This window comes from Excalfactoria chinensis, chromosome 24, assembly GCF_039878825.1.
Source record: "Excalfactoria chinensis isolate bCotChi1 chromosome 24, bCotChi1.hap2, whole genome shotgun sequence".
Classification (NCBI taxonomy): Eukaryota; Metazoa; Chordata; class Aves; order Galliformes; family Phasianidae; genus Excalfactoria; species Excalfactoria chinensis.
The window spans coordinates 4,175,911-4,203,486 of NC_092848.1; the positions used below are offsets into that span (position 1 = coordinate 4,175,911).

The 27,576-nt window shown below is 49.4% G+C and overlaps 3 protein-coding genes and 1 gene segment (V, D, J or C); 1 reads left to right on the top strand and 3 right to left on the bottom strand.

Annotated features, from left to right (window-relative positions):
* Positions 1-271: 271 nt before the first annotated feature.
* LOC140262532 (feather keratin Cos1-1/Cos1-3/Cos2-1-like) lies at positions 272-577 on the bottom strand. The gene has a single exon (XM_072356916.1). It carries the CDS (start codon positions 575-577, stop codon positions 272-274), a length of 306 nt encoding a protein of 101 aa, XP_072213017.1.
* Positions 578-2,655: 2,078 nt separating this feature from the next.
* On the top strand, positions 2,656-3,310 carry LOC140262533 (T cell receptor alpha variable 4-like). The segment is given in 2 exon segments: positions 2,656-2,724; positions 2,901-3,310. Coding segments are annotated over 2 exon segments (462 nt in total).
* Positions 3,311-4,294: 984 nt separating this feature from the next.
* Positions 4,295-4,754, bottom strand: LOC140262174 (feather keratin Cos1-2-like). Its single transcript, XM_072356363.1, has 2 exons — positions 4,749-4,754; positions 4,295-4,621 (listed from the first exon to the last, which is right to left on the bottom strand). The coding sequence occupies exons 1-2, from the start codon at positions 4,752-4,754 to the stop codon at positions 4,295-4,297; spliced, it is 333 nt and encodes a 110-aa protein (XP_072212464.1).
* Positions 4,755-15,541: 10,787 nt separating this feature from the next.
* Positions 15,542-15,847, bottom strand: LOC140262175 (feather keratin Cos1-2-like). The gene has a single exon (XM_072356364.1). The coding sequence runs from the start codon at positions 15,845-15,847 to the stop codon at positions 15,542-15,544; it is 306 nt and encodes a 101-aa protein (XP_072212465.1).
* Between the last annotated feature and the right edge of the window lie 11,729 nt (positions 15,848-27,576).

Sequence of the window (27,576 nt, forward strand, 5' to 3'; positions counted from 1 at the left end):
CGTCTCCTAGCCCAGAGATTTAGGGAGATGAGCAGTTCACTCAGGGTTCATTTTGGGGATACAGAGATCTCTAATGGGAAAACATAGTAGTGACATGAGATAGGAAGAGTAAGTGGAAGACAGTATCAGTAGATGCTCTCCATGTTGTTAGAGGCACCAGGTGGGCCTGTGCATGTCTATTACGCACGGCAGCACCACAAAATTTTTTCTTCTGTCCATTGCCATGTTCAGCAATCCTGGGGGTCCTTCTCTGGAGCAGTGTCCAGCTTCTTTAGCAGGGGTTGCACCTTCTGCTACAGTAGCGGTTGGAAATGCAGGAGAGATCAAGGCCCCCAGAGGAGATGGGCACTCCCTGGCAGCTGAGGATGCTGCCAACAGCAGCGGAGGTGGAGGATCCGACAGCGGTGTTCTGCGGGAAGGAGCTGAGGATGGGTCCGGGCAGGGTCACCACCACAGGAGAGGGCTGGATGACAATGGTGGAGTTCTGGCACTGCCTGACACAGGGCTCATTGCAGCTGCTGGCCAGAGGGGTGGGGCCACAGGGCTGGCATGGCTGGCACTGGTCACAGCAGGACATGTCTCAGGGATGGAGGTACACCTGGGAGAGGGGGCACGGTGAAAGCAGAACATGAGCACACATGAGGAACAGCCTATCATCACGCTATGAGGGAATCAAAGCAGTTCTGGGAGCTGAAGACAGTTCATGGAAGATGGGCAAGAGATTCTTGGTCTCATCCTGACAGAGTGCAATAAAAGCCACTGGGTCCTGTACAGCTACTGCCTATACCCTAGCACACAAGTTACTTCCTTACAGGCCCACCCTCCTCCCATGACAAATGTTCACCCCACTTCCCTCTCTCATGATAAATGGAGCCAGGCACTGAGCAGAGCTAATAGCAGCTAAGACTTCCATTGGGCTCAGAACACTTCTTGCAGAATGAAGAGAACAAGAACAGGCTTCCCACTCACCTGGTTCCCAAGATGATGGAGGTGAGAGAAGTGGATGAAGCAGCAATGAGATGGGCTGGCTTTTATAATGGACCCAAGCTGCCCCGATTCCAGATGCATTCCTTGCAGCAGTGATTATTTTCTGAGAAGATCCTCATGAATGCAAAACATCCCAGCTAATGATATGGGCTGTGTGTTGGTTTCCTGTGCTGCTGTTTTTCACATCCTGATTTATGTCACTCCCATTCCTCACTGAAGGCATCTGCTGAGTGGCAGGAAGAAAGATCTGAGTTTAGCCAGGAAGCATATGTCAGTGTGGGCAAAGCACTCAGTTCACATGCTGGAGGAATCCAGCAACGGTAAACGATAAAAGCATGCTTTAAAGGCCAGTGGTGTGAAACAGCTAAAGCCTGCATGCTGGATATAAGCAGGTGCCTATGGGTAGAGAGGTTTGCATGATTCCACACACAGGTTCATGAGCAGGTGAGTGTTTGTGTGACTTGCATGTCCCACATGTTCTGGTCACATCAGGGAAACCTCCACTACTATGCCCATGAACTCATGAACATGAGAGAAGAGGCTGGCCCCCAGCTCACCACAACCTCCCTTCAGGAAGTTATAGAGAGCAATAAGGTCTTCCCTGAGCCTCCTCTTCTCCAGGCTGAACATCCCCAGCTCCTTCAGCCTCTCCTCATATGGCCCCTCATATTATCACTGTAGGAAGAAGAAAAGGCAAGTGAGACTTGAAAGAGACCCCTCCCCTTTGCAGTGGATTCTGTAATTTTATGAAATCTTGGCAGTTAGATTTTCTTGGTAAAAATTGGTAACTCCAATGCTGCAGAAGGACTTCAAAAGATTGTATGCATATCAGTGTACAGTCCCTTACAACTCTTCCATGTGAATCTTCCAGACAGTGGTGACTTTAATGACCCCAGCAAAGGCTGGGTTAGCAATATGGCTGCACATCAGGAATTCTGGAGATTTCTGAATTTGAAAAGGAGCAGTCCAACTGTGAGCAACCCTGAGACATTGCTGCCCATGCAGAGATGCAGTCAAGAACACCGCTGGCCAGCCTGACATGACAACTTGCCAGAGAAGAATAGTTAGAAAAGTATCCTTAAGTTCACTGTGGCAGCAAAAGGGAAGCTAAGGAGGCTGTATTTCCATTGGACAATGAGATGTCAGAAACAGTGGGAAGTAAACTTGTAATAAAATGATGGCTTCATTTTCCACCATTTTCATGATTATTCTTTTAGACAAATCTACAAAGCCCCTGAGCTTCATTCCCAGAATTCAAGGAAGTGAAGAAGCACTCCCTATAAAGAAAGGAAACCTAATGGAGAACTTAATCCAGTTGGACATACTTGTGCCCTTGAGATGATGTGGGATGCATCCAAAGGTGTTTGACAGGATGCTGTCATTGTGGTGCAGCTTTCTATCACCTCTCAGGAGGCCTTCATGGGAGGGATGGAGTTCGTAGCAAGGACAAAAAAACATGCATCAAAAACATTCAGAAGGACTGAGAAGGGGAACTAAGGGAATTACTAAACAAATGTACTCCACTCAACCCTTTCTCAACGACGTGTTTTGGAGCAGACCTCTGTAGATTCCATCCGGAAGACAGCCCCGGGGCGGAGCTGGCTACGGCGGTGGGAGGAGGCACCGCGGGCGGAGCAGAAGCGGAGCTGGCCGTGGTAGAACGGAGCCGGAGGCGGAGAGCCGGGATGCGGCAGTGCCGGGCGGCGGGGCTTGCGGGACTGGCCGCGGTGTTCCTGGGTGCGTGGGACTGCCTCCGGCGGGGCCGGGAAAAGGGCTGTGTGGGGCTTGGGCCGGGTTCCTTTTCTGTCAGTCCGGCATCTTTTCGACCTCGTGCAACACTCTCTCCTCCTTCATTTAGTGTCAGTGTGAAAAAATGCATTGTCTGAGTTTGCTGCTTCTTTTCTTCTCTGTAGTGGCTGTGAGCAGAGCTCAGGTGCTGCAGGAGCCGTCGGCAGAGACCAGCGAGGGCACCGACATCAACATCACCTGCTCACACCACAACATACAGTCCTACGACTACATCCACTGGTACCGTCAGCTCCCGGGCCGAGGCCCCGCATTCCTCGTCAGCGCTGCTAAAGGCTCCAAGGAGGTTACGGACCCGGCGGGGAGGCTGTCGGTGTCGGAAGACCGCCGCTCCAGCGCCCTCTGGCTCGCCCGGCCCCGGCTCGGGGACTCGGCGGTGTATTACTGCGCGTTGGTAGCACGGGGAGACGAGACGGAGCTGCGGCCGGGCATAAACCGCTTTGGGCGTGGCGGGGGCACAGTGCCGTCTGGGCCCGCAGGGGGCGCTGCCTGTAAGGGCCGTCAAACTCCATCCTGACCAGAGCGCAACTCCCTGAGTTCTCGAGAGAAATGAGCACCGCCCCCATAGCTGACATTGCCTGGAGCCAATGTCAGTCAGACAGAGATCCGTTTGAGGTGGGCAGGACGGCAAAACTGTCAACATAAGCTGTGTTTGGCATCAGTAAGACATCCACACCAATCTACTCCATCTTCTACTCTCTTGTCTTTCCCCATTGCAGTATATATGAGAGCAGGAGGAGCCCTGTTGCTAAGAGCCTGCAGGGTTGCTTGTTCCCATGGCCTTACACGCAGTCAGAACATTTTCTGTGAGCATTGCAAAGGTTGTGTTCTCTCTGCAGGATCTGTGTTGGTAGTTGTAGGCATAAACACTATAGTCAAAAACAAATTACTTCTTTTTCTGCCATTTCCAGGAATATCTTCTTCATCTGCAAGGGACAATGATGAAGAGAGCAGCCTCTGCAGTCTGTCACACCCTCTCATTCTATTGGATCTCCATAAACATTCATCCTATACCCACCAGGAGTAAAGCCATTCTCTCTGGGCCGATCTGGAGGTCACTCAGAGTGGGAAATAATATCACAGACATAAATTAAGATGCAGAAATCTTTAATGAATGTCTCAAAAGGAAAATGAGATCACTTTGAGCAGAGGCTCTGCAGTACAGGATTCACACAATCCCTCGTTTAAGTTCATGCAGGGAATGTGCATTATTTTGTATTACATTTGGATTGGTTCTGAGGAACCTCACATCTCAGGGATCATAGGAAAAAAAGGATTGGAGAATAAGTGGAGAAAGTGTTAGGCAGGTGAAATGAGGAATGGAAGGTGAGACATGAAGCAGGCTGTCAGAAACCCCAGGAATGCCCCTTCCACTCAGCATATCCCAGAGTAGATGAGGATGGTGAGGTCTTCTGAAAGCAGTGGCTTAAAGATTCCTTCTTCATCCAGCACCACGTTCAGGGTTTATTGGTGTATTTCTCCAGGATCATGGCCAGCAGCTTTAGTAGAGTGGGTACCTTCTGCCACAGTAGCGGCTGCCGATGCCGGACAAGTCAAAGCCCCCCGAGGTGATGGGCACTCCCTCAGAGCTGAGAATGCTGCCAACAGCAGCAGAGGTGGAGGATCCCACAACGGTGTTCTGCGGGAAGGAGCTGAGGATGGGTCCGGGCAGGGTCACCACCACAGGAGAGGGCTCAATGGCAACATTGGAACTCTGGCACTGCCTGACACAGGGCTCATTGCAGCTGCTGGCCAGAGGAGTTGGGCCACAGGGCCGGCATGGCACACACTGGGTGTAGCAGGACATCTCCTGGGGCTGGAGGTACACCTGTGGGAGAGAGATAGAAGGATGCAAAGCACAAGGATATGTGAGGGACAGCCTGGGTAGCCTCTCACAAGGGAACCAAGGCAGCTACTATGGATGGTCGTGAGAGCTGTAATATGGTGCCACATACCTTCATTGTGCCAGGGCCCTACACAGAACAGTGTAGCCCTCAGCGAGACTCTCACTGACTATATAAATCTGAAGCCATGTAATCTGTGTCACAAACACACTCTGCACAGACATTATCCCTTCTACAGTCTCCACCACCACTATCTACTATCACTATCTGGTAACATTTCTATTGAAGCAAAATCTCACTTTTCAAGAGTACAGCAGAGGGCTTCACACTTACCTGGTTCCCAACAAGGAGACAAGAGAAGAGGATTGGAAAAGCTGGAATCTGGGCTGCCTTTTATACTGGTTCTGTATTGCTTCAGGCTAAGAGACACCCTTGATACAGGCAGTAATTTTCTGACAAGCTAACCTGGAATACATGCCTTCCCTTCTCATCATATGGGCTCTCTTTTGATTTCCTGTGCTGCTTCCTATTCATTTCCAGGTGTTTTGCCCTGCCCATTCTCTAATGAAGGACTCTTTGAAGTGCTGCAATGAAATAGCCAAAGATTTGTAGTTCATGATTGCAGTGGTGCGGCTGATGACACAGCTCAAGTGCTGCATGGATCCAGAGCAGGCAAGTGACTTCAGCCTGGTTTACTGCAGTGGGGCTGTAGGAAGTGCCTCCCTCACAATGGAGCTCCAGCAAGCATCAACTGGTTCCCCAAAGTTTCCTGAACATGATGATGTGACTTGTGATTCTCTTTCCTTGCCTTCTCAGCTTACTATCATGGGCACTTTTTTTGACCTTGCCATGTGTGTGGATCCTCTGATAGGATTTAACTCTATCCCATGTAACACTGGTCTCTGGAAATTAGTTCTTGATTGTCTTGGCTTGTCCCAGCTTTGTGCAATCTGACAGTTCATGTACACACACAAAGAAGTAAAGAACTGTTTGTGTTGGATGGAACCTGACTGACCATCTAGATCCATTTCCTTCACAAGCAGGGATACTTTCCACTAGATCAGATGTCTTGGAGTCCAATCCAGCCTTGATCTTCTGGTTGCATTTCTTCAGATATTCTCTCATAGTTACTGTGGGAGATGTCAGTGTCAGTGCACTGAGAAGCTGTTTAATAATAACATAGATATTTGGATCGAATCTATCCTCAGCAAGTTTCTGGATGACAGCAAGCTCAGTGATGCAGTTGATATAACAGAATAAAGGGATGCCATTTTAAGGGACCTGCACAAACATGAAGGATGAACCCTTATGAACATAATGAGGTTGAATAAGGCCAAGAGCAAGGTGTTGCACAATAGTTGGGGAAATCCCAGATATCTATACTGACAGAGGGGAGGATGGCTTGGGAGCAGCCTTGGAAAGTAGAACTTTGGGATCATGGTAGATGAAAAACTTCACATGAGCCAGCTGCATGCACTTGCATCCCAGAAGGCCAAAAGTATCCATGGATCAAAAGAGAGGTGCCCAGCAGAACAAGGGAAGTGATTGTCAGCCCCATCTGGAGTACTGCATCTGGATCTGCAGCCGCACATATACCCTTTTACTGAGTGTGTGGTGAAGTGCTGGAACAGGCAATCTAAAGGATTTGTGGGTGCCCTACCCCTGGAGATGTTATGGGCTAAGTTGGATGGAGGCCTGGCAACTTCTTGTGCTTGATTTAGCAGTTGTCACAACTTTACGCAGTATGGCATTTGAAACTTGATGAACTTTGAGGTCCCTTCCAACACAAGGAATTTCATGGTTCTATAATTTCATAGTCCCTGCAGCTAAGGGTGTCTTTGACCTTCGCAGTTCCAACAAAACCCTCCTGGCTGACGAGAAAGTGTCTTGCATAAAGATGTTTCTTTTCACATGACACAGCACGGCAAAGACTGATTGTTTTTCTTTTTAGACTAACTATGGATTTCTTTTTCAGCTTTAAGTAACAGAGCATGAGAGATGGACATCCCACCCTCCAATGCATAGAGGGGTGATAGAGTGACCTCTGCAAATTCCCACCAAAGCAATGGTTTTCTCCTAAGGCCAGCTCTGTGCAGATGTAAACATCACACAGAGAAACACTCAAGAATGCAACAAAATGAAAGCATGGAGTGTTGAAAGTATCAGGAGAAGAAGACACTGTTACACTACGAACCGAGGTGTTTCAATGCTCATCCATTTACCACGCACAAAACTGGAGAGAGGCATGTTGTACATCAGTCCAGATCATTTGTAGGTGTATCTAAAAGTGTTCTTAGAGGAAAAAAAGAAAAAGGAGAATGTAAAGAAAAGTGAGAATGTGTGAGTGGAAGAGAGTAATGGTAGACATTGTTCATGTTGTCAGAGAAGCCAGAGTAGACACTTCCCCACATGTAAAACCACCTAACCCATTGCTTCTCCAATAAGAAGGCCAACAATCAAATCCACATCTCTTCGTCTCTCCAGAGGATGAAAATCCCTCATCATTCCCCATTTAGCCAGTCAACAAGGATAGCAGATCCCCCAGAGTCTTTTGGGGTCCTCAGGTCTACAAGGACAGAAGACAGGGAAGACAGAAGGCAGAGGAAAAGGCAAGGAAATTATGCTTTAGACATGTTTTCAGAGAGCTGTAGCTGACCTCTTTTAGAAGAGAGGCCATCCTTCCTGACATCAATGGCCAGGATCTCAGGCATCTGTCAGGCATCAACTTCTGTGTTCAGAGAGTACCTGGCCTGGGCTCTCATCTTTGGCTTTATCACCATGGGGACCTGTGTGCTGCAGTCAGTAGCATCTGTAAATGCAGGACAGATCAGAGCACCTGGAGCTGATGGGAACTCTATCTCTGCTGAGGATACTAGCAACATCAGCAAAGGTGGCAGATCTCACAATGGTGTTCTGCATGAAGGAGCTGTGAATGTGGGCAGACTATTGCACAGTATTGCAGGAGGGGGCACTGTTATCACAAAGGAGTTCTGGCAGTGTGTCATTGCAGCTTTTGGTGAGCAGAGTCAAGCCACGAGGCAGGCAAGACAGGTTCTGGGTGTGGCAGGACATGGATAAGGGCTGAAATTGTACCCAGGAGAGACACGGTGGAGAAAGCAGAGCACAGGGACGTGTGAAGAGCAGTCCATGAAACTCCCAGTAGATAGACAATGAGCCATCCTTGTTCATTGCTAGAATCATGGAATGACAGAACTGTAGAGGTTGGGAAGGACATCTGGACATCATCAAGACCAACTGTCATGCTAAAGCATGTTCACATCAGACAGGAAAGCATACTAGTGGGTTTTGAGTATTTCTAGAGAAGGAGATTCCAAAACCTCTCTGAGCAGTTTGTTCCACTGTTCTGCTTTTCAAGCTCAAAGTAAATGAGTTCTTCCCCTTATTTGGATGGAGATTGCTGTGTACGAGTTTGTGCCTATTCCCACATGCCCTGTCACAGGGAAGCACCAAAAAGAGCCTGGTCCCCACTTGACACTTGCTGATTAGATATTTATAAGCACTTGGTCTTCTCAGGTCCCAGGACTCTCAGCCTTTCATCCAGAGGAAGATGTTTGTCACCCTGTAAAATTTCAAAGGGGAGCAAAATGTGGTCTGCACTTTATCCAGTGATTATAATAAAAAGATGGCCAGATGCAACAGGGCTGCTGTCTTTCTCTTAGTGGAAAATCCATCCCAGCCAAGCCCAAGGCAGACATGATCAGAAAAGGAAGTGGGAGTAGTGCTTCAGACTCATGTGGCTACCAAGAAGAAAGAGATGAGAGATGTTGATTAGAGGCTGAAGGAATCAGGCTGACTTTAATGCAGACCCTGCACTGCCCCAAGCCCAGGCATAGCTTTCATGGAAGTGACAATTTTCTAAAGTGCTTGTGATGAATGGAAAACAGACAATGACATGAGATGTGTGGCTGCTTCTCTTAATTCTGTTTGTTCATTTCCTGGCTTATGCCGCACCCATTCCCTCATGGAGGTTTCTTCTGAGTGTTGAAATTGAGAGGCCCCAGTACTTCTGGGACAGGAATGAGTCAGTGATGGAAGAGAACCCACTACCTATGGAGAAACTGTGTGACTTCCTTGAGCTCCACTCACTGGGCTGTCCCTGCACATCTGCAGACTGTGCTGGCAGCTCATCTGGAGCCCTGTCCTGCTCAGAGCACTGCAGCCTTGCCCTGCTAGAGAGGCCCCCAGTGTATCCTCAGTCAGCTTCCCATATACTCAGCATGACCCTATCCAGCCATGTGTGTGCCTGTGCATGGGTGTTGAGTGCACACTTGTACCTGAAGTGTGCATGAGCTTCTGTTTCTGTGCCTGCATTGCTTGAATATTTTTTTTTTGCCATGGCATTGAAGTAACAACACCGGTGTGCAGGCACGGGTGTGTTTATATGTATCCACACATGATATGTGCTTCTGCAGAATTAGTCTGACCCCGTGCACAAGTCCAGCAGGTCCCAAGGCCTACAGTGTTCCCTCCGTGCTCTGGTATCAGGTGCTGGTGCAGCTTGGATACCTCAAAGTCTAAACGAATCTAGAGAAGTCTGGAATGTTTGTGTTTATCTAATTACTGCCTGCAGCCTAGATCTAGTCTTTCCCTGGTGCCCCCTAGCATCTCCCAACAACCACCTGCTTCCACAAGGTCATCCCACCTCTCGACCCAGGTGGAAAGAAGTTTCTATGAGAATCTGCTGGTTCCTTTGAGATGAAGTAGTCCCTATTTTCAGAGGGCTGTTTGTCAGAGGATGCAGCAACTGGGAGAGAAGGGAATACCTAGAGAGACCAGGAGGAGGGATGTAGTGACACTTCGTCTGAAGACAATGGCTTCAACAAAACAGCAGTGACACTGCAAATTTTAGAGCCATGGCAAAGGAGAGCAGGACATAGGTGACCAAACTGATTCTTCTGGGCTTAAACAGATCACACCAGTTGACACGTGGGCTTGTTTTCATTATCTTATCCATGTGTCTCCAAATCTTGATGGGAATGGCCTCCCCTTTGTCTCTGTGGGAAGTGAAAGGCGCCAAAGAATCCCCTTGTATGTCTTCCTTAGTTCATATTCTTGAGATCTGGTATAGCATTGTTTTCAAAAGTGGAGAATTTCTGTGTCATCAGAAGAAACACTTCTGTTTTCAGGTGAAAGGTAGTCACCTGAGTATCACTAAATGTCTAGTTTTCTCAGTGTTGACTCTTGATTGACATACACAGTATTCTGAAATACAGCACAAGTATCATTGTGCATTTTGGCTGGGTTGCTGGGACTGTTCTTACCCTTGACTCTGGGAAAGGAATTTCTTGGTTCCTTCCTTCCTGTCTAAAGTGCTCTGCTTTTTATGGTTGTTTTTGACACCTGCATCATATTCATAGTTCTCCCTACTCCCTATCCTTTCACTCACCAGAAGGCATTCTCCACTTGAGCTTCCATCACGCCACGATTCCCATTTTTAGTAGATTTCTTGAAATAGACACAAGACAATGTGTTTCAAAGGACACAGCACAGAAGAGGATTGTGGTTTACCTTTTCTTAAGCCTGTGTGGAGAAAGGTAATGGAGTCACTGACTTTTGTCTGTTTGCCTATTCTACCTCAGGGTATGCTATGATTCCCTGATTCCCTGCATTTCACAGGTGATGAGATGATCTGTGGACACTGTGGGTTTTTTGTAACAAAAAAATAATGGACCAAGAGTGTCCTGGCTGAAGGTTTGACTGCAGGTTTTGAGGTGGAAAACAGCAAGAAAGTCAATGTACAGGGAACCTGTGGATTCTCTCATCTTGGTGACTACTGGATCAAGAAAGGTACCGTGGTGAAGAGTGGCCTGGCTGAAGGTGTGACTGTATGCTTCGAGGTGGAAAACCATCTCACTCAGTCTTCTGCACACCGGATGGACAAATTACCAGTTACTGGGGAGAGTGGCATGAGTGGCTTGGCTGCAAATGGAGGAATCAGACTGGGACTGAAGATGGCGCTGCCATGTGCTGTGTGCTTCTACAAGAAGAGGGGTCCACAATTCTCTGATGGAACACATGCAGGTCTTGTACCCCAACCAGATGTGGCAGGGACAGATTTTATCCACATAACTACCCGGTTGTACAGCCAATACTGAGAGAGATGTGGGGTTTACCACGTACAGCTGGAGTCAGGGATGGATTGCCCAGATCCTCCCTAGAAGAGATTTTGTAGTGTGGATATCTCTGTGATCCGGGCTCAGCTTTGGATGCGGTTGATCCCGTCAGGGAATCTGTAACCGTGCCTCCAGGCTCCCTCTCAGACTCTCCTACGCATTCAAATCCTGAAGCTACACATTCCCAGCCGTCGTCCCAGCGCCTTTGCCGGCTTTTCTGGTGCTCCTCAATCACCGACATCAGCACCACGGGCAGCAGCAGCCTGCAGGACCCGGGGCTCGGGGAGATCCCAGGTTGCCGCGTTTCCGGGCAGCAGCACACGACCCGGATTTCGGGATCTGCGTCAGCGCCTGGCACAGCGGGGGTAACAGTCCTCGGCCACTTCGCGCTCCCTGACCATTCCCGTCCCGTCCGTATTCTCTCCTGCCCCTCTCGCAGGGGACACTGCAGGCGGGAAGGTGGTTTCTTCTATACTGCAGGAGCTTTCGCAGCTGTCCCTCAGCTCGCTGCCTACTTGGCCGTGCAGGGTTTCCTCTGCAGGAAGAGCCCAAACCCCGCTGCCCGAGCACAGGTGCCCAGCACACGCAGCCCGGAGCAACCCCGAGTGACGCCAGCGGAGACAGGGAGGAGCAGGGCGGAGCAGGGCGGCGGGATGCGGCTGTGCCGGGCGGGGCTGACCGCGGTACTCCTGGGTACGCGGGGCTGCTGCCGGCGGGGCCGGAGCCGCGCTCGCCTTTATCCGCCCCACTTCTTTCCGTCTTCCTCCTCTTCTCTCCGCTGCATTCAGACCGGTTGTTTCCGGCGAGCTCAGCCCACCGTTCTCTCCCTTCCTCCCCACGTTCCTGACTATAGATATCCCTTCCCATACTGGTGCATCCTGCACGGCCTTTTCCCCTCAGCTGCTTTTGCTGCTGGTATGTGATATTTTTTGTAGGAGCAATGGATATTCTGAGATTGCATCTTCTTTTCTTCTCGGCAGTGGTTGTGAGCAGAGCCCAGGTGCAGCAGGAGCCGACGGCAGAGACCAGCGAGGGCACCGGCATCAACATCACCTGCTCACATCCCAGTATACAGGTCGACGAGAACATCCACTGGTATCGTCAGCTCCCGGGCAAAGGCCCCGCATTCCTCGTCAGCGCTTTCAAAGGCTCCAAGGAGGTGGCGGACCCGTTGGGGTGGCTGTCGGTGTCGGAAGACCGACGCTCCAGCGCCCTGTGGCTCGCCCGGCCCCGGCTCGGTGACGCGGCGGTGTATTACTGCGCCGTGAACCCACGGGAAGCGAAGCCGGGGCTGCGGCCGGACACGAACCTCTTTGGGCGTGGCGGGGGCACACTGCCGTCTTGACTCGCAGGGGGCGCTGCCGCTCCTCACGCCGTGTTTGATGCGCACGAGCTGAACATGTCCCTTGCCCTGCTCGGCATCCCAGTTACGGTTCCCAGCTTCACGTCATCTTGAGTGTTGAATGTATGTGCTGATGTCACAGACACCTTCATGTGATCTCCTCAGTGGCACTGATTTGAGAGTACGAGACTGAGAGGACTCAGATCCTGTGGCATCCTCTTCCAGGAGGCACTGAGGTCTGTGTCTTGAGAGGAATGAAAAGTGTTGCAAGAGAACCTGACCTAGAATACCTCTTCCTTTGCTGTCCCAGACAACACAGTTTTTCCATGGGCAGTGCAGAGAACACATGCTGCATTGTGATTTCTGTGCTGTGCTGTGCTGTGCCCTGAGGGCTTTAAGGGACTGGTCTGAAACTTACCTGAGCTTTGCAGTCCCGTGCAGATTGCTTCTTTTGTCCAAATTCTCAGCAGGTTGGGCCTTCACAGAGTGGACCTTTCTGTATAATGCATTTGTACTGTTACGCTGCTTCCTGCCCTAACCTTCATGCAGAAATCTCAGAGCTGGGGGGAGCACAGGAGATGATGCATGGTTTTCTTGTAGTAATTCTTCCACATGAATGCTTTCTACATAATGAAAGATTTCCACTATGCCTCACCATGAGGCATCATTTGCAGTCCAGGTCTGCCCTTTATTCCTAGTAAATTGAAACCACCATGAAAAGGATCGTGTGCAGGCTGAGGCTGGGATGCAGTTAACATTAGTGACTCTGAAGAGGGAAATGAGTTTTCTTCCAAAGGGAGCTGTTGTGCAGGCAGCAACAGAGCTACCAAAAATCTGTGCGCAACACACCTGTTGAAGATCCTATAGGACATGCATATGTCAGTTCCATACCACCCAGTTTGTCTATGGGGAATTAGACACTCAAAAGAAGTGAATACAAGGGAAAGAGAGGAAAGAGTAGATGATGAAGAACATAGCTTTGAGCATGGCTGGTGCTTTCTGCCATTGTACTATCTGGAAACAAATCAAATCAAAGCACCCAGAGGTGATGCAGACTCCATCACAGCTGAGAATGTCCTGTTTGTCGTTATCTACTCCATGTCTCTCCTAATTCTGGCCTGACCTTTATCACAGCAGGGTGTGATCAGTACCTGTGGATCTCAACATCGTCCTGTTGCCATGGTACAGACCAGGTATAAGGAATATCACAGTCAGTTTCTACTGGGATGATGGGGCTCTTCTTGGGCTGGCCTGCAGGACTAAAGTCAGACTTTACCCTGGTTCCTGTCATCATCATCATCCCTGTGCTATGCCTTGCATGATAGTTACCTACATCTGCATCACCTCCAGAATTCTCTCTATTCCCTCAAATTTCACTTACCAGAAGGCAATCTTCACTGTCCCTCCTGTCCCAGCACAGTTCCCTGTGTATCAGAGGCCTAGTCCAGATCCAACCAAAGCCTACCTGAAAACTCCATCCCTTGAATGTCCTGGACCTTCAAGGAGCCTGGAAGGGCAGGATGACTGCAGTATGTTGGGCCATAGAGACATAGACCTGCAACAGAGCAAGGGGAAGGCCATGCTGTGTAGAGACCTCTGGACAAGGACTAGGCCAGAGCTATTCTTAATGGTTACACTGGGCTTTGGTGGGCTTGGTTATGATGCTTCTTGTCTTGTGATCCCACCTGAGCTAGCACTGTCTGACACAACAACTGGACTGAGGAGAGATGCTGTCATCCTCATGTTATGTAGAAATGATTCTCCATGCCATTGCTGTGGTGCTGGCATCACACAGGATTGGTGTGAAAGTAAATCCCTCACAAAACAGATCTCCTGGGTGTGCTGATGCATGAAGTTTGTGTGTGGGGAGCAGTGATATCACTGCCTGGGGATGTAGCGCAAGGTCTTTTTCAGCCCAAATGCACAGGGACTATGAAAGGATCTTGGTGCCTGGGGAAAGACACCTCAGTGTGAGTCCAGCAACATGTCACACTCTCACTGATGTTTCCCACTGGAGACTGGGATATCTTCTCTCACATGAAGCCTTCAAAGGAGAAGGGTAGTGTTGGGTCACTTCGAAGGCCTTTCAATTCCTCAGCCGGGGGAGAATTGTTCCATTTTGGGGAAGATGTGACAACACCAAGAAGCTGTGAGTGTTTGGGAATGAGTCACTTTCCTGGGCCTTCCTGAACCCATTGGAGTGTTGAGTTCTGAGGGATTGGGGGGTCCAGTGTGTAGCCATCTGTAGCTGGAAGCAATACTGCCCTGTGGAAGCCCTCAAACTCAGGCAGCTTGGCAAAAGTATGGCAGGAGCAGGAGCTCTGCAGAAAGCTGTTAGGAGCACCCAGAAAAGCTGCCCAGGTGCAGCAGGAGTCGTTGGCAGAGACCAGCAAGGGCACTGGCATCAACATCTCCTGCTCACACCCCAGTATACAGGCCAATTACATCCAGTGGTACAGTCAGCTCCTGGGCCAAGGCCCCACATTCCTCATCAGCACTTTCAAAGGCACTAAGGAGATTCTGGATCAGGCGGGATGGCTGTCAGTGTTGGAAGACTGCCACTCCAGCGCCCTGTGACTCGCCCAGCCCTGGCTCGCAGACACTGCCGTGTATTACTGCACGTTGGTAGCATGGGGAGAGGAGCCGAGGCTGCGGCCGCTTTGGGCTTGACGAGGGCATAGTGCTGTCTGGGCCTGCGTGGGACGCTGCCTACATGGCAACCAAACTCCATCCTGACCAGAGTTCTTGAGAGAAGTGAACACCACACACACGGCAGTGATTCACTGAGGCCAATGTGAGTCATACACACCTATGCTCACCTAGGTGAGCAAGATGGCATAAATGACAATACAACCTCATGTACACCATGAAGATGTCCTCATAGTTCTACTACATCTGCTATTCTCTCTTTCCTCCCTGGTGTCACACTGATGATAGCAGAAGGAACCCAGTTTCTAGGAACCAGCAGAGTGGCTTGTTCCCATGGCCTCCCACACAGCAGTTGGAAGAAAAAACAAAAGGTCAAATGAGATGCAGAAATCTTTAATGAATATATTTATAGGAAAATGAGATCACTCTGGGCAGGGACTTCACAGTGCAGGATTCACTCATTCCCATGATTGAGCTCCTGCAAGGCTAGTGCCTGCCTTTTAGGGAGGGAAGGAATGATCCTTAGGAGCCACATAGGAGCAGAAGTGAAAGGTAAAAAATATAAGAAAAAGAAAACAGAGATAAAGGGTGAGGTACAGGCAAAAAAGAGACATGAGCCATGTTTTCAGAAAGCCCAGGATTGCCCCTCCTGCCAGCAGTTCCTAAGGTAGCTGAGCATGGTCTGGAATTCTGAAAGCAGTGGCTTGAATATTCCTTCTTGATCCAGCACCATATTTCTGGTTTATGGACGAATTTCTCCAGGATCACAGCCAGTGGCTTTAGCAGGGAGGGTACCTTCTGCCACAGTAGCGGCTGCCAAAGCCGGACAAGTCAAAGCCCCCTGAGGTGATGGGCACACCCTCAGAACTGAGGATGCTGCCAACAGCAGCGGAGGTGGAGGATCCCACAACGGTGTTCTGCGGGAAGGAGCTGAGGATGGGTCCAGGCAGGGTCACCACCACGGGAGAGGGCTCGATGGCAACATTGGAACTCTGGCACTGCCTGACACAGGGCTCATTGCAGCTGCTGGCCAGAGGAGTCGGGCCACAGGGCCGGCATGGCACACACTGGGTGTAGCAAGACATGTCTTAGGATGGCAGGTATACCTAGGAAAGAGGAAGAGAAGGAAATAGAGCATGATGGTACGTGAGGAACAGCCTGGGTCGTCTCACAAAGGAGCCAGGGCAACTACTAAGGATGGAGGAGAAGACTGAGAAAGAAAGTCAGATGGCTTCATTATGTCAAGTCCCAACAATGAGATGTCTAACCCTGACAGACTCTCTGAGTGTATCAGTCTAAAGCCATGTAAGCTGTGTCCCAAGCACTCTCTGAGCAGACGTCATCTCCTCCATGGTCTCCCATAGCATAGAACTCAACTATCTCATAACGTTTCTATTCAGGCAAGAGGAGAAGAGAGGGCTTCACACTTACCTGGTTCCCAGTGAGGAGAAGGCAAGACAGGTGGATGGCAAAGTACGGAACTCAGCTGCCTTTTATGCTGGTCTTTCATCGCTGCAGGTCCAGAGATCCGGTTGATGCAGGTCATAATTTTCTGACCAGCTAACCTTGAATGCAAGCTGTCCTTTCTCATTATATGGTCTGGTTTTTGATTTCCTGCAGTGCTACCTTTTCATTTCCAGATTTATGATGAGCCCATTCTCTAATGAAGGTTTCTTTGAAGTGCCATCCACAAACAAAACCCTGCACTGCCCCAGGTGTTGCCTATATGGAAGTGACAATTTTCTAAGGTGCTTGTGATGAATGGAAAACAGCCAATGGCATGAGCTGTGTGACTCCTTCCCTTAATGCTGCTTGTTCACTTCCTGGATTATGCCACACCCATTCCCTCATGGAGGCTTCTTCTGAGTACTGGCATTGAGAAGGACCTCAGTGTTTGTGGAGCAGGACTGAATCAGTGATGGCAAAGGACTCATGGATCCCGCTCAGTCAAGTGACGCTCTCTGGGGCTACCCTCCATATGCATTTGCCATGTCCTCCTCTTTTCCTCCATTCCATCTTCCTCCAGTGGGCTCATGTGATTGGATGCTATGGCACATGGGCTGGACTGCTGGGTTTCAATTCTCTGTCTCATTATGTTTTCCTCTGGATAAGTTGCATTACCTCTTTGGAGCCCTCTCACTGAGACATCCCTGCACACCTGCAAATTGTGCTGGCAGCTCATCAGGAGCCCTGTCCTGCTCAGAGCACTGCAGCTTTGCCCTGCCAGAAAGGTCGCCAGTGTCTCCTCAGTCAGCTCCCCATAGCCTCAGCCCATGCCTCTCCAGCTTTGTGTCTGCTTGAGCATGAGTGATGAGCGTATGCATGTACCTAAATTGTGCGTGCACTTTTGTTTCCATGTGTGCCTGCACTTTTTTGAGTGCATTGATGTAACCTTTATTTTCAGAGGGCTGTTTGTCAGAGATTGCAGTAATTGGCAGAGAAGGGAATTCCTGGAGAGACCAGTAGGAGGGATGTGATGACGCTGTGTCTGAGTGCAATGGCTTCAACAAGACAGCAGTGAACCAGAAAAAGAACCATGACAAAAGAGAGCAGGAGATCAGTGATCAAATTGATTCTTCTGGGCTTTAACAGACCACCCCAGGTGGCACATGGTCCTGTTTGTCATTATCTTTCCCATGCCTCTCCTAATCTTGATGAGAACGACTTCTCCTTTGTCAGTGTGTGAAGTGAAAGGCACCTGAGGATCCCACTCTATATCTCCCTTAGCAAGTTCATCTTCATGGAGATCCGGTATAACATTATTCACAAAAGTGGAGAATTTCTTTTGTCATATGGGAGAATTATCATTTCCATGTGAAATGCACAGTCATCTGGGAATCTGGAATGTCTAGTCTTCTCAGTGTTGCTCTTTGCTTCACATTTACATATATATCATATATATATTGCGTATCTCCAGGTATATCACTGTCCATTTCGCCTGTATTTCTGGTCAGTTTGTAGCCTGGTCTTTAGGACAGGAACTTGATTGTTCTCATCCTCATTTTACAAAATGCCCTGCTTTTCATCATATGTTCTGACATCAGCATTATCTTCATAGTTCTCCCTGCTCCCTCTCCTTTTACTCACCAGAAGATATTTTTCAATTGTGCTTGCATCACAACACGATTCCCATTTTTTAGTAGGTTAAATGAAAGAGACGAAAAACAAGCTGTTAGAAATGAGATCGGACTCAAGAGGATTGTGATTTAGCTTTCCTTAAGCCTATGTGGAGAAAGGTGATGGAGTCACAGACTTTTGTGTGTTTGCTCTACCTCAGATTATGCTATGATTCCCTAATTCCCTGCATTTCACAGGTGATTAGATGATCTGTGGACACTGTGGCTTTTTTAACGAAAAAAAAGGACCAGGAGTGGCCTGTCTGAAGGTGTGAGTGCAGGTTTTGAGGTGGAAAACGGCAAGAAAGTCAAGACACAGGGAACCTGTGGATTCTCTCATCTTGGGGACAACTTGGTCAAGAAAGGCACTGTGCTGAAGAGTGCTGGGATTGCAGCACACTCACATGCATCACTGTTGAAATCCAGCCCTGCCATCATTTTCCATATTCAACCCCACCAGATACCCTCCAGCAGCAGCCCTTCTGCACTGTTGAGGCTTGGCTGAAGTGCAAAAGATCTGGTTGCAGACACACGTAGCCCATGGGAATGCAGGGAAATTCCAGTAACAATTTACATCACCCCACAGGGCAAAAAGCACACTTGCTATCCTTTGGAAATCATTCAATTAAAAAAATATGCCTAGACAAAATGGTTTGGCAGTTGCCAAATTTAAGCTTTCCTTTGAATACATTACTTGTACTTGTTTTTATCATCCAGAGAGTACCACTGCTATGTCCAGTTATCTTTTGCCATCATTGTCGGACATAGTAGAAGCCACTCTTCTTCCACAGAAGAAGGGAAGGACATACTAAGGGTTACAGCATATGTTCAATGAATCTGAAGAAGGAAATAAAATCACTCGAAGAGTGTGGGGTGCAGCAGGAAGAAACAAGATTCATTCCTACAGCAGTGTTGCCACAGGGCCCTCATTTCCTGGCCAAGAAGTGTAGAGGGGAAAGGAGGTCGCTTCAGGCTGGTTTTGAGGGGTTCTAACAGAGATCACTGAGGAGAAAAGACAGCAATAATATTTTCTGAGAAGCTCCACTTCAGTGCAAAACATTGCAGACATAGGCCTCAAGTTGTTTTCCTATGCTGTTCAATTTCATTTCTGGCTTTATGCTATGTTCAGTCCTTGCTGAAGGCAACTTAGGAGTGGCTAGAAAGGAGACTCAAGTATTTCTGGGCAATACAAATCCATCTGGACTGAAGATTCAGCTCTTGTGCTGGAAGAATTCTGCAAAGGCAAATGGTGTCATGCTGAATCACTCCTTGGGGGCTTTCTGGCAAGTGGCACAGCTCTGGAATGTGACCTTATTCCACCTCAAACTGTTCCCAGGACAATCCTTCTGGCCTCTTTTGCCTCTTTCTTTTCTGCCCCAGAGATCAAAGTAGGATTAGAGTAGTGCAGAGTAGTGCGGGATCTTTTCCTGATCCCCAGAGAAAGGAACGTAAACACAGTGTGAAATTAAGTGTTGGATTTATTAAGACAGAGTAGGAAGAGGCCTAGAGACAACAAACACATCCTAACTTCCTTCTGGTGCTGGGAACCCCATCTTTCTTCAGTTTCAGGAAGAGCCAGTGAATTTACCCAAGTCACACTGCACAGAACCTGTCCACATGGAGCTCTATCTTTTCCTTCATTGATGGATCTCTACTTCTGCCATTATACCCTCTGGCACATGGAGCACAGCCTGGCATGGTGCATTCTGTCTGATTCCATTCCTGAATTTTGTCAGGAATAAAGGAAAGGTTTCTCAATTCCAAAATGCAAGGCCCAACATAGAAGACTTTTCTAGTCATGGTCAACACCTTCAACATCTTCAACATCTGCAGCAAGGCTCCCACTACACTTCCTTCTCTTCACTGACTCTCTGAGAAACTAAATGGAAAGCAATGAAATACTGAATGTTTCCCTTTCCTCCATTCCCAGGGGTAAGGCTTGTCTTCAGGCCTCCCAGTTCCCTGAATTTCTTCACAGAATTTTGGAGAGTGGAACACTATTTCCTGTAAGGGAGAAATCCTTATGGAAAACTTGTTCCAGTTGAACATACTAGTGTCCATGAAATGAGGTGGGATGCATCCAGTGGTGTTTGGTTGGGTGATGCCATTGTGAGGCTGCTCTCTGTCACCTCTCAATGGCTGTCCTAGCTAAAAAAATAAAAGCACAAAACAAAACGTAACAAAAAACAGGGATCACATCCATCTTCAGAGGGGAAAGAAAGAGGATGCAGGCAACAACATGTCAACTGTATTACCTTCATTCCCTCCCACAGTGCTTCAGAGGAAATATATCCAGATGCCGTTGCTAAAAGCATAAAACATCACAGAAATAAGCACCAGCTAGCATGTTTGTGCAGAGGGCAAATAATGTCTAAGTGACATCAGTTCATTTTGTACACTACTCAGGAGACAGTGAAAAAATCAAGGATGCTGAATGTTATATGCCTATATTTTGGCATGAAATCACTGCCTGTTGTATAGTCCTCACACAAAAAATAGGTGAGTTATGACTTGAGTTAATGCATAATGTAGTTGGAAAACTAGATGATCTGCTGGGTTCTAACTGTTGCGACTGCTACTCAGAGTACAGCTGGGGACAGGAATCTATTAAGGGGTTTCTCAGGGATGAGTGCTGGACCAGTAGTCATTGATTTTCCATTAATGCTCTACATGACTGGAAGAAGTGCCTTATAAGCATATATACACACACATACATACACATAGGATATATGGAGTGTCCCGTCTCACTAGCAGAACAGAGGTCGAAAAGCAGAAGTCAAAGCCTGTTGCTCCACATTCCCAGCCGCCCGTCTCGGTGACACTGCCGGCTTTTCCGGGCCTCCTCGAGCAGCGACATCAGCACCAAGTGGAAGCAGCAGCCTGCGGAACCCGGAGCTCGGGGAGCTCTCGGGGTGCCGCGTTCCCGGGCAGCAGCACACGAACCATTCCCGCAGCTCCGGGCACAGACGGGCCACAAAGGCTCAGAAGCGTCGCGCTCCCCGAGCCGTCCCATGCCTCTGAGCTCTCGGCTGCCCTTCTCGCTGGGGACGCTGTAGGCGAGCAGGTGCTTCCTCCTGTACCGAAGGAGCTTTCGCAGCCTTTCCTCAGCTCTCCGCCTACACCGCAGTGCCCAGCCTACGCTGTAGGACATGCAGAGCCCAAACCCCGCTACCAACAGGAGCCCAACACTCGCAGCTCGGAGCAACCGCGAGTGACGCCGGCGCAGGGCGCAGCCCCAGGGCGGAGCTGGCGGCGGCGGAGGTGAAGATGCGCCGCAGGTCGAGCTGAGCAGGGGCTGGCTGGGCAGCGCGGAGCGGGCGGTGGAGCGGCGGGATGTGGCAGTGCCGGGCCGCGGGGCTGACCGTGGTTCTCCTTGGTGCGCGGGACTGCTGGGATGTTCTTTCCGACATTATGACCTTCTCTTTCCACCCGGCTGCATTCAGACCGGAGAGCGCAGCCCTCCTTTTCCACCTGTCTGCCCTTTCTCCTTGCGCTCCTTAAAAATTCCCTCCCTACACTACTGCTTCCCGCACCGACTTCCGCTCTCACCCCTTGCTCTTTCTGGTTTGGAACCTCTATAAACATATTTCAGCTTATTTTTTTTTCGCCAGACAACAAGTTAGTGAGATTTTCCATCTACTCAGAAAATATTCATCTCTGTGAACTTTTATTTTCTCCACTGCATAACATTTCTTTTACAGTGAAGGGATTTCCTGAGCTTGGTGTTTATTTTCTTTTCAGCATTGGCTGCGTGCAGAGCCCAGGTGCAGCAGGAGCCTTCAGTAGAGACCAGCGAGGGCACCGGCATCAACATCACCTGCTCACACCCAAACATGCCCCAAGCCATCCACTGGTACCGACAGCTCCCGGGCCGAGGCCCCGCATTCCTCGTCAGCGCTGTTACAGGCTCCAAGGAAGTGCCGGACCCGTTGGGGCGGCTGTCGGTGTCGGCGGACCGCCGCTCCAGCGCCCTGTGGCTCTCCAGGCCCCGGCTCGGGGACGCGGCGGTGTATTACTGCGCCGTGGACCCACGGGAAGCGAAGCCGGGGCTGCGGCCGGGCATGAACCGCTTTGTGCATGGCGGGGGCACAGTGCCGTCCGTGCCCGCAGGGGGCGATGCAGCACCTCCGGCTGGGGCCTCCCGAGCTGACATTACTGACATGAACATGTCCCTTGCACTGCTCGGCATCCTCCGGAGTAAGGCCTTCCAGCTGCACACCTTCATGAGTACAGCATGTCGAGGTCGCAGACACATTCAAGCAGTCCCTACAGTGGCTATTCTTTAAAACCACCAGATGATGTGACAGGATTTAGGGCCCCTGCAGGTGAGGTGTAGGTTCAGTAGAGGCTACTGTAAGGTGTGTTGGTTGTGAGGGCTACTGGTTCATGCTGGCTGAGAGTCAAGTCCCTTCTCAGTTCCAAGGGAAGTACAATTAAAAGGGGCAGTGACAAAGCATAGAGCAAACCAAAAATGTAAGCATAAGGGAGACAAGGAGGGAGACCAGAACTCTTCAGCACCTAACTGGTGCCATTAGGGAACCACTCCTGTTAGATTAGAAGTGAGTGACTGAGTTTTGTGAGTGACAAGTGACAAGATGAAAAGAAAGATGGAGAATGCTCTTGAGGGACTTGTGGGGCTATTCATGCATATTAAGGAATGTTTAGGGAAAGGTCAAAGGTGTCACAAAATGGGTTGTAGGAAGGAAAAACAAGATGCACTGCACAGGAAGGAGAACAAAAATTTCCAATCAGTACACCTTCAGGGATAAGCCCTGTAACTGACCACCATAGTACATCCTGTCTTCTTCTTAATTCCTGACTTTTTGTTTGCAACGTTGAAACTGTGCTCTCTTTCTCCTGTGGGAGTGCACCAAGGTCTAAGCCAGTAGATGCAGAGACTGCTCTGCAGTAGAGATCTGGCTGCCAGAGAGCAAAACCACATCCAAAGCACATCAGGAGTAAATCAGTGACTGGGAAGAAAGAGTATTAAAGTCTGGGACAGAGTTGGGAAAGGAATCACAAAGCCTGGGAGTGGAGGTTTGGCAGGCTGTGATCCCATTTAATATCTGAGGGATCAGCAGAAATGGGGGGATGTGTGTGAGAGGAGTGGGTGACTGCCCACATCTGATTGCCAGTGAACAACAGAATGGCCTATCCTAAGCAAAGGAGGAGAGCCACAAGCAGTGTAGGAGAAGCCAGGCTCCAGGCAGGTGCATTGGATGTGGCTGTGCGATTGTGAGAGTCCTTGAGAAGCCAGTGGGTGAAAGTATGTACTTCCACTGGGGAACTACAATCCTCGTTAGCCAGAGAGGAGGAATAGGGCTTTGCTCTGTGCTTAAGGATTATAAGAGAAATAGTGGTGTTACCTGTGGGTGTTGCTAATGGCAGTGAGCACCCTGCCTGTGGAGCCAGCAGAGTCATTTCCGGCAGCTCTGTCATCTTGGGCTGGGAGGTGGTTTTCTGCCTCTTTCTCACTCAGCAAACAGGAGGGTCGGTCTCAGCATGTACCGCAGCTATCTCGTCCTCACTGCCTTCCTGGGACAACTGCTGGGTAAGTGCTGGCTTTTAATCAAGGCATCCATCTTCTCCTCAGGAAGCGCTCACCAGCCTCACCAAGTCTTTGTGGTAAACAGCTCCTCACTTACAAAAAACCTTGGGCAAATATTGATGTACAGTTGTGGTTTTTTACCAGTTCTCTCTAGATTCTGCTGTTGTCCAAAGTGATGAGGGAAGATAGTGAGACCTCAGGACTCTCTCTTGCTTTTCTCTTCTCTTTTTTCTTTTTCTTCCTTTCTCTTCTGACCCACCTCCTGCCACCCACAGAGATCGCAGCCATCCCCTTAGTCCTACATTTCAGTCTTTTCCATAGAAAGAAGCAGATATTGTCAAAGTCACAAGAGTAACATGAAACATTTAATCCCATCAGCATTAAGTGGATGTTGCCTGGTGCATACTGACCATGGCTTTCCGTGTTCTCTTGGATTCCAACGTAGCCAGAGATCGCACTTGTCAATCTTCGGCTCATCTTTGTATACAATAAGGGACTTAGGAGCTCTCCAAGAGGATAGGGATGAGGAAGCAGGATGCATCTTTTCCCAGTAGCTCCATGGGTCCTTCAACCTGCAGAACCAGGACATGTTGCTCCCTGTTGCTCTCAGCGGGAACAGAGCACAGAACCTGATCTGGCCTACAAGCTCAAATCTCCTTCTGGATTTAATCCACCTTGCCTAGGCCTCAATACTTTTCTGCAGGAAAAAGGACAGCCAGTCTTCTATCTCTCTGTTTTGTGCCCACACAGTGTTGTCAGCCCAGAGCCTTTGCTGCAGAGCTACTCACCTTTGATTTCTTCTTCAAGATGTCGTGGGGCAGACCATTGTCACCCAGCAAGAAGGACAAGTCACAGTGGAGGAGGGAAACACCTTACAGTCCACCTGCACATACCAGACCTCCAACTTTTATGGCTTGTTTTGGTACCAGCAGAAGAAAGGCCAAGCCCCACAGCTGGTCACATATCAGGCAGCACCAGGCCCCAAGCACAATGGCCGTTTCACCACGTGGCTGAACACCACCACGAAATACAGCCTCCTGCAGCTGGCAGAAGTCGAGCTCTCTGACAGCGCCTTGTACCTCTGTGCTGTGAAGGACACCCTGGTGCAGGGAGCTTCCTTGGCTGTGCAACAACCCCGGGGATGGAGGGGCTGAGTCTGTGCAAGGCGGAGTTCTGGGGAAGGGGCCCTCAGCTCTCCCGTGGCAGTGCTGCTTCCCCTGTGCACACAGAGATCTGCAGGTCAACATCCTCTTCCAGAAGGCGCTGATGTCTTTTTCTTGAGAGGAATGAAAAATGATGGAAGAGGTCCTGACTTGGAACTCCCCTTCCTTTACACTCCTGGACAACACTGTTTTTCCATGGGCTGTGCAGAGATCACATGCTGCATTGTGATTTGTGTGCTGTGCACTGAGGGCTATAAGCAGCTGGTCTGAAAGTCACCTGAGCTTTGCAGTCTGATGCACAGAATCACAGAATTTTTCAAGGTTGGAAAAAACCTAGAAGATCATCCAGTCCAAACTTTACCAATACTTCCCAGCTAAATCATATCCCTCAACACAACACCCCAACATTTCTTGAACACCCCCATGGTCGGCGACTCCACCACCTCCCTGGGCTGTGCATTCCAGTGCCTCACATCCCTTTCTGAGAAGTAATACTTCCTAATGTCCAGCCTGAATCTCCCCTGGCGCAGCTTGAAACTATTGCCTCTAGTTCTATCACTAATTACACAAGAGAAGAGGCCAATCCCTAGCTCACTACAACCTCTCTTCAGGAAGTTATAGAGAGCAATAAGGTCCCCTGAGCCTCCTCTTCTCCAGGCTGAACAATCCCTGCTCCCTCAGCTGCTCCTCATAAGGCCAATGCAGATTGATTCTTTGTTCTCTGACATTTGCCCAATTTCCCAGCAGGGTGAACATCGCAGTTGTGACACTTCCTGGAGAAAGCAATGTTGCTGTTACACTGCTTCAGCTCTATGTGGAAATCTCAGAATTGGGATGGGCACAGGAGATAAGGCATGGTTTTTCAGTAGTAATTCTTCCACATGAATGTTTTCCACATGATGAAAGACTCCCATAAGTCCTCACCATACCATATGCAGTCCAGGGCTGCCCTTCATTCCTAGCAACTTGTGTCCTCCAACATTGTCCCTTTTGCCTGGGTACAGAATGAATACCAGGAATATTACAGTCAGATTCTACTGGGATGACGGGCATCTTCTGGGGTACAGTCTGCCCTTACCCCTGGCTCCATGGCTCCTATCCTCATGCTGTGCTTTCCAAGACAGTTTCCTACAACTGCATCGCCTCTACTGTTCTCTCTATTCCCTCTAATTTCACTTACCGGAAGACATTCTTCTCCCGTCCTTCCCATCTTAGCATGGTTCCCTCAATTGGAGGCCAAGGCCATTTCCAGCACTATCCTACCTGAAAGCTCCACCCCTTGACTTCCCTGGACCTACAAGGAACCAGGCAGGGCAGGACGAGTGCAGTATGCTGGGCCATAGAGACATAGACCTGCAGCACAGCAAAGGGAGGGTCGTGCTACTGTGTAGAGGCCCCTGACTGGGGAACAGGACAGAGCTATTCTTTATGGTTACATTCTTTATGAACTCTGGTGGGCTTTGTTCTCATTCTCGTTGTCTTGTGATCCCACCTGAGCCAGCACTGCCTGACACAACAGCTGTCCTGAGGAGAGATGCTGCCATCCTCATATTATGTAGAAATGATTTTCGATGCCATTGCTATGTTGCTGGCATCAAACAGAATCTGTGCGAAACCAAAGCACTAACAAAACAGATCCCCGGGATGTGCTAATGTATGAAGTCTCAGGCGTCTGTGTGGGGAGCAGTGATACTGCATGGGTCACAACGACAATTTCAGCCCCAGGGCTCAGGGAATATCAAAGGATCTTGGTGCCTGGGGAAAGACACCCCAGTGTGAGACCTGGATTTGGCTGGTGCATGCCCTGGGTGACTGGGAGAAGTACAAAGATCCCGTTGGGTCCAGAAACATGTCACACTTTCACTGCCATGTCCCACTGGAGTTGGGGATATTTGCTCTCAAATGGAGTCTTCAGTGGACAAGGGTAAGGTTGGGGCACTTTGAGGGTCTTCCAGACCCTGAGCCCCAGGGGAACTGTTCCATATTTGGAGGTCCCTTCCACACTCTAGAGGTCCCTTCCAACCCCTACAATTCTGTGATTCTGTGATTCTGTGAAGACATGACACCACTGAGAAGCTGTGAGTGTTTGGACATGAGTCACTCTCCTGGGCCTTCCTGCAACCATGGCAGTGTTGAGTTTAGAGGGACTGGGAGCTCCAATGTGTGGCCCTCTGTAGCTCGTAGCAGTAATACCCTGTGGAAGCCCTTGAGCATAGGCAATTTGGCAAAAGTATGGCAGGGACAGCAACTCTGCGACAGCTGCTAGGACCATACAGGGAAGCTATACTCTCAGTGATGGGCAAGTCAAAGTGATGGGAACGTACAATAGAGACATAGACCCATGAAAATGATATCTTCCCAGTTCTAGATGGCTTTGTGGGAACATCAGCACTGCCCCTCCCAAGGCCAGAGGAACAGATTTCTCCAGAGTCTGTGGAACTTCTATCTTCTCTGAGCCTCCCCCATGAACTGAGATCGTCTCATGAAGATGTCATTTGTCAGGGTTTCCATCCACTTGACATGCTCAAGGATCAAGGAGATCTGTGTAGGGAGAAAAACAGGAAGGCAGGGACTGATGGTAATTGGTGGTGGAGGATCATCTAGCAATGTCTTCCTCTCCTTCAAGAGAGTATGCTTGAAAGATGAACATCTGCAGTGTGCCCTGACCTCCAATAACCTGAGGAGTGATGGAGTCTCCCAAGCTTGCTATCACCAAAGGCATTGCTTTATCCTTTGGCCATCTCTACGGATGTAGGGGAAAAAAATCCACACCAACACAGAAGGAAACACTGAGGGATGCAGAAAGTGTTTAATGAGTCTGAAGAGAGAAATGTTGTCACTTCAAGCAGAGGATCTGAGGGCGGTGAACAGCAGGAGCAGACATGATTCTGTTCCCATTTCCTATGTCCGCAGTGTCAATGAGCTGTATCTTCCAGCCCAGCTTATTTGAGAGATGAGCAGGTCACTCAGGGCTCATTTTAGGGGGT